The sequence below is a fragment of the Haemaphysalis longicornis genome, unplaced genomic scaffold (genome assembly GCF_048455015.1).
Source record: "Haemaphysalis longicornis isolate Haplotype H1 unplaced genomic scaffold, Haemaphysalis longicornis Haplotype H1 scaffold_7, whole genome shotgun sequence".
Lineage (NCBI taxonomy): Eukaryota > Metazoa > Arthropoda > Arachnida > Ixodida > Ixodidae > Haemaphysalis > Haemaphysalis longicornis.
In genome coordinates, this window is record NW_027526422.1 from 166925408 (window position 1) to 166932422 (window position 7015).

At 46.3% G+C, this 7015-nt stretch overlaps 1 protein-coding gene across 1 annotated transcript; it reads right to left on the reverse strand.

The window, feature by feature from the left end:
* Nucleotides 1-2041: 2041 nt before the first annotated feature.
* On the reverse strand, nucleotides 2042-6113 carry LOC144144831 (sulfotransferase ssu-1-like). Its single transcript, XM_077676340.1, has 2 exons — nucleotides 6087-6113; nucleotides 2042-3112 (listed from the first exon to the last, which is right to left on the reverse strand). Exons 1-2 carry the CDS (start codon nucleotides 6111-6113, stop codon nucleotides 2150-2152), a joined length of 990 nt encoding a protein of 329 aa, XP_077532466.1. The 3' UTR covers nucleotides 2042-2149.
* Between the last annotated feature and the right edge of the window lie 902 nt (nucleotides 6114-7015).

Genomic DNA, 7015 nt, shown 5'->3' on the forward strand with positions numbered 1-7015 from the left:
CTGCTTGTTCAGAGCCTGTTCATTGTGACGCATCTTGGCATTGCGCAATTTATTGTGCATTTCTGGCGTAGATTTTCCCACTTTCTCATTGCTGCCTTGAGCGTGAGTAGTTATTGTGAAATTGTCTGTTGTCCTGGCGATGGTGTTTTCACGGAAAGCAGCCAGATGATTCTGCAACCAGTCTGAACTCTGCTCCGAGTAGGCGCCATCTGACAAGGCGCGAGTGGGAAAGATAGGGCCACAATATAGCAGGGAATCGCCTACCACTACAGGCTGAGGTGTCTGCAACGCTAAGCACTTACCCACGGTTCACTCACAAGTGCACAATTTGGGGCGGTGCGTAGGCTGCAGACAGAAGTTACACAACCCGCCGTATGTCATCGACAATACCAGGACAGCAGAACATGGTGCCGTCTACCCGACGCGTCACCCGCGCGCATGTCTTTAGCCGATATAATCTCAAACCCCTCCACACCAACGAGGGATTACCCATCAGCAACTACGAGCAGTGAGACACGTTGCCCTACTACATCCGCTGAGTACAAGTTGCGGACGTTCAACTGGTGTGCGGCGGCGCCAAGCCCCAACGTTTCTGGCAGTCGTCCGATCAAGCAACCGCTCGGAACCCTCCCTGCATGGTTGTAACAGCCAGCAGAGATGACAAACAAGGTATTTTATCTCCCTCTCTCTATCGACATGTTTTCGAGCAAAGCTTGCATTGGCCGACTCTGTCACCGTCGGCGTTGCTGTAGCTGTAAGCCAAAACCTTAATCCTCGTAGCCTTTTCCAGTTCCTCTTCGCCCGAATATGGGGGCCGCTCCCACTAGTGGCCAGCCAAATTCCTCCATATTCACAGCCAATCACACGTGCTGCTTCGTACCGGAGTAGGCAAAAGAAGGTAAGCTCGCTGTGCGTGCCCCCCGATTACTCGCCAGCCAGTTCAATGCCAGCTGCACCACGCGACTGCCCCAGAAACGTGCGCTTGCTCGGCTCACCACAACCCTCGCATGCCTCTACTCCGGCCAACCTATAAAAAATCAATGCTTTTCGGCTGGGCCGCACGGCAACCTGCCACCTTGTAATAGGAACGGCAAAGTACGTTTGTGTAAACAAACAACCCTGCTTTTTTTTTTTTTGCTCGAACAACCATGTTTCTTTAATGTCCCTCAAGCCTTCGCCCCAACCCTAAAATAAGGTTGGACGAGTTTCGCGTGCACCCGTGTTCCCGGTAGCGGAAGAGGAACTGGTGACTTCTTTTGATGCCGATTCTTCCTCTCCAGGAGCACGTGAGTGATGGCGCCGCGTTCATTCCCTCCGATCATTCTCATTCGTTTTGCCTATATCATCTTTCGGCACACGGAGACCCACGAAAACCACCGACCAATGACAGGCTAGCTTCCTGACTGTTATTTACGGCCATGACCTTCTACCTCATTCATCAAGAAGTGAAAAAATGAAACCGGCTGATATAATTTTTGGTTACTTTAATATGAATCAGTGAGCACGTCGTTCTTGACATTTATGAGGGGCCGTCTGGAGTTTAGGTGTTATATGACCTGAATGTACCCTCCAAAGCCACGGAAACCTGTTTATATTTGTTTGCTGCAGGAATGCGGTCCCGCTCGTGGCTTCACGGACTTGAATGCACCACAGCGATCGCGGACCATCACTGCTGCGGTTCAAATGAAGCCAAACTTTTTCATCATAGATTTCTATGTCAATTTATTTCAGCGTGTTTTTGCTTTGGGACATCCAACAGCTTCGCTGACGTTCCCCTTCTGTAAAATATATGGTGTTCAATTCTATCCTCTGAAACACCACAAAGTTTTGCCACCCCCGATTTTACACCGGGCCAAAAACATGCGACATTAGCTATTTAAAACGCGTAGCTTGAAAACACAGCCCCACACAAAAGCAAAAATTGCCCTGAATGACCATCCTTTTACTATTTTTTTTAAAAACGAATGCTAAATTGGCTCTCTTTGATAAGTTAAAAAAAACGAGTTCACAAAGATACTTTCTGTTATTCCGAAGATAACTCATGTTATATATTTTAAAACGTCTTCATGTATTAGCAATGGGCTGCACAAGTCCCCTTTTGTACCGCCATAAGCCTGAAGAGCAACGTCGCTCATAACGTAGCAAAACTTTAGGGGAGGTCCCGGTCGGCCCAACGCTTCAAAACCTCAGTTCCGGCTGTTTTTACCGCTATTTTTTCTTTCATTCGGTCTACCTGCTGACGAGAGAAATGGTTTCTCCAGTCGCCCACGACCCCTTTTCGAACACGGTTCCCCTGAGCGGCTACATTGCCCATCTCGTTAACTACATCCCTTGCCGACTTCACATATTCGGTGGTCGACTCCGCAGACTTGCATACGATCTCTTTGGCGATGATCTTGAACTCAGGATTTCTTTTTCTCATGCACGAGACGTTGACTCCATTGAGGATCTTCCCCAAAATTTCAGATTGCCGCTTAAGCTTGCCGCCGTACTGCTCCTCTCCTAGAAAGTCGGCAATCTTGAGGACCATGCCTGCAGTGTCTTTCTTGAGCTGCTCGTAGGTTAGGAAGAACACGTTGTGGTCATTCCGGTGGGCGTACCAAGACATGAGGTGGTCGAAGTAATCACCGAAGCCCACTTTTCCTTCTATGAACATGTCGAAGAACTGGTCGAACGTACCATTTGTGAAACAGTACATCGGGTAGCTTTTTGTGTGGTAATAATACGACACGCAACAGTCGTACGGGTTTCGAGTGATGTAGATGTATTTTTCTTTGGCTGAGTAGCTGAGTTTGTTGAATGGCAAGTGCGTCTTGATGGCCCCATGTCTTGACATGGCACGCACCGTTTCGGCCCCCACCGCTTCCAAGAAAGGAGTCATCTTCATGATCTCTGACACCGTTCCAGGAGGTGACCCGTCGCAAAAGATGTTGCAAACAATGTGCTGCATCCACGTGGTTCCACACTTTGGAAAGCTTGCAATAAAAATATCGTCATCCGTGGGAGTATATGAAAAAGCGGAACGGAGCTTTCTGTCCGTGTAAAAATGGCTGATGTAGAGCCCCTCGAAGTCCCGGTAAACGTCCTTGTACGTTAGCTCTGGCTTGCATACCTGCATAAAACGAGGATAATTTCCATCAGAAGAGTTGTTCCCGAGACAAGTGTAACGCGCTCATCGAACTGCTCCTAGTATTTCGCCTGCCTGAAGTAATACATCTCGTTGGGTTTTGCAGGACCGGAGAAGTGTATTTTTCCTCAACAATGACCGCGGCCAACCGCTGTCTGTTTGAAGTCATTATGCACACGTGTCTCTGAACATCCGCACGAAAATAAAAACAAATTGGCGAAAATTGATACCAGAATATTTCCTCTACAGAATGAATATTAGAGGGGGAGAGAGATAGGGAAGGTGGGAAAAAGGGCTCAGTGTTGTTGTGGTGGGCTTTAGTTGAAAGGAAAATGTGTGTCCATAGGGGAAGACAGGGGGGGGGGGGGCATCAGTTAATAAAGAGGCCGTCTTGAGGGGGAACGCACATAAATCATATAGACAATGGCTAAATTATCCGTACTAGACCGCCTTTTGTGGCATGTATAATTATTTCCCGCAAAACGGTCATGTGACAGTTATTTGGGGTCAATTTAAGTTGTGGTTTTCTGGTAAGGAGTAGTGAATGTGCTGAAGTGAGAAAGCTTGGGTCATGCAACAGAGGTGTTTGAGATCGGCTGTGATGCGGCAGTGGTGAGATTCCGTTCACGGGGAGGTACGGGCGCAACATTTCATGTGCGTAAGCAGCGCCATCTATTCATTGGCTTCGAACATTCGTATTCCTTTATGCAACCGCTAAAAGGGCCCTTTTGTTCTCCTCCAGTACAGGGAGTGGCGCCTGCATGCAGGAACTGCACAATACGGTTAATAGTGAATAAGAAATTAGAAGCGGTCGTCGACGTTCAGCGTTTGGTCCGCCAGGGATGCCCCCCTGCAGCCTATTATTACTTAGTGTTTCTATTGAACCTCTGGGCTTAAGCATCGTTCATAACATCAAATTAGCGGATTTAAACTACAGAAAACACAGGTCAAACTGATAGTCTATGCTGACGACATTGTCGTTGTTTGTTCAAACAAAGAAAGCATGGTGTTCGCGGTGGAAACTGTAAGAAAGGTAGAAGACCACACGGAGGATGGGGAATTACGGTAAGTGCATGGGCTTTTGTCACGGTGAATGGCTCTCAACTCCAGCTACTTTTGTTAATATAACTTGGGTCGTGACCCCAGTAAACGTGGGGGAACCCCACTGGAATATTATCACGGCAGTAAGCCCTACTGGTGGGGGCAAGTGCAGGTACTGTGGTAGAAGCAACAGAAGGCAACTGGCCTGTCAGTGTTCGTGAGGGGGACAACCTCATCATCATCGTCATCAGCCTGCTGAGGTCTTTCATATTGACCTCCATGTCTTTTATATTGACCTGCAAGTGCTCCAGTCCAGCACTGCACGAGTACAGTTCACCCCCGCTTTGTATTTATTTCATCCTTAGATCACGTTATTGGCCTTCCCTTCTTCTGGACCCATCTATTGGCATCCACTCTGTTACCATAATTGTCCACCGGTTATCGGTTAGCCTCTATCCAGGGCCAGCCAGAGTCCATCGCTTTTTCTGTATTTGAACTATATTATTGTCAACCTAGTTTGTTCGCCGATCCAGGTAGCTCATTTCTTGCCCCTCAGTGTTACTCCTAACATTATTTGTTCCATGGCCCGTTGCGCCAACCCCGTTTTCTTTCTAGTTGTTTAGTGAGGCGGCAAGTTTCAGCTCCTTGCGTCATCACCGGCAGCACGCACTAGTTGTAAAGTTTTCTTTTGAGTGACACAGGTAGCTTACTTTTTATTATTTGGGAGTGCTTGCCGAGTGCTGTCCAACCCATGCTTCTTACGCACCGCTTTTTTCTTGGGATTGGAGTCAGCACTAAACATCTGTACGAGGTAGTTATATTGTTTTACTTATTCTAGCCTTTTGTCCCCTAAGCTAAAAAACACATTCTTGGAGTGCCTATTTATGACTACTTTAGATATATTCCCATTCATTTCTAGCCGCAAGGCCGTGCTTTTTTATTGTAGTTCCTTGAGCGTTGCTTGCATGTGTTCTGCATTCTCTCTAAGAAAAACTATGTCGTCCGCAAACCCCAAATGGCTAGAGTATTTCCCGTTTATGCTTAACCCGAGGTCTTTATAGTCAAGCTTTCTAAATATCCCCTCCAGATATGCTGCGAATAGTTTTGGAGAGCTGGTATCTCCCTCTCTTACTTTCTTTTGGGATCGGAAATGTATCGCTTTGCTTGTGCAGGGTTATCCTGCCGGTGCATCTCTTGTATATGTCTTGTCTGTTCTGTGGCCTTTTAGTGTTTCTAAAATGACTGCGCTGATTACGGAATAAAACGCTTTCTCGTAATCTACAAACGCCATGTAAAGGGGTTTAGTGTATTATGCACATCTTTATGCTACTTTGTTGCCGACATGGATGTGATCTAATGTTGAGCACACTTTCCGAAGTTCAGCCTGCTCTCTGTGTTGGTGGCAATACATGCTATCACCTATCCGGCTAACTTTAACTTTGCTAAACAGCTTATAAACAACTGAGAATAGGCTGATGGGTCTTTATTTTGAGGTCCTTGGGATCTCCCTTCTTACGAAAGGGAATAATGTTTGCGTTTTTCCAGGCTATCGACACTTTTTGAGTCTTCAAGCATTCCTAAATTAGTACAGCAAGCTTTTCCAGTACAATATTTCCTCCCTTCTTCAAACGATGTACGGTTTTGCTGTCGCCTCCTGCAGCTTTTCCTATTTTCATGCCTGTGAGAGCCTTTCCATTCTACACTTTATTTGCTTTTGGGGCATCGCAAGTTGAGCTTGTATTATCTGCAGTTTCCCTTGGTCTAACATCACTGGAATACAGCCTCGTGTAAAATCGTTCTGCTGCCTTACTTTTCGCGTGCAAGCTGGGCGTAATGTTTCCCGGCTCGACTCTGAGTGCGCACATCCTGTTTTTGCGGATGGGCAGCTTTCTCTTAGTTGCTTTCAAGCTTCCCCCACTTGGAGCTTTTCCTCGATCACTTCCATGTTATTGCAGGAATGTCTTTTGTTTTCTTTGTATTAATCAGTTTTAAAAGCTCGGCCAATTCAATCCGATCCACTGTACTTGACACTTTTATGGTGTCACTTTTGGCAATTAGTTCCTTTGTTTTATTAGTTTTCCGGTTTGTTCTCCACGTGCTGCTTCTTCCACAGCTGCTGCTGATTCACTGAGTGCCGGTGTTAGGTTGTACTTTAGCCTGTCTACGCTGACCTTTTTCTGCTCGTTGAACAACAAGAATTTGTTTTGAATAGTTTTTTTAAACTCCTGCGATCTGGCTCTGGCGGATTCCAAGCGGGTTTTTTTTTTTTACTTTTTACGAGCTTTGTTCTTTCTGTTCTGAGATTCAGCCTTAGCTTCCATCTAACGATCCTGTGATCAGTGCTCCGACTCTTACTTACCACATCTAAATCTTGCACGATACCCGGGCTGTCACTTAGAACGAAGTCAATGTCTGTTTTGGTTGTACCATCGCGCCTTTCCAATGACCGTTTCTATTGTTTTGTTTGTTAAAGAACGGGTTCATTAACCCCGGTTATTTCTCTCTTCAAACCCCACCAGTGTATCTCCTAGACTGCTGGGATTGTCCATTCCAAAGTTTCCCACGGACCTTTCTCCCCTTTGCTTCTTACAGACCTTTGCGTTAAAATCTCCCATCACAATCGTAAACTGCGTTGTTGCCTTTTTCACTGCTGATTCGACGTCCTCGTAAAAGCTACCTATAACTTCATTATCATAGCTGGATGTTGGCGCATAGGCATAGGCCCGTTTAGATTCTATCGCTTGTTTCGCTTTATCCCAAACGTCCCCACTATCTCACTATAGCTGAAAAATTCCTCCGAGTGTCCTGCTTTTTCTCTGTGGATTAAAAATCCCACTCTATGCTCTT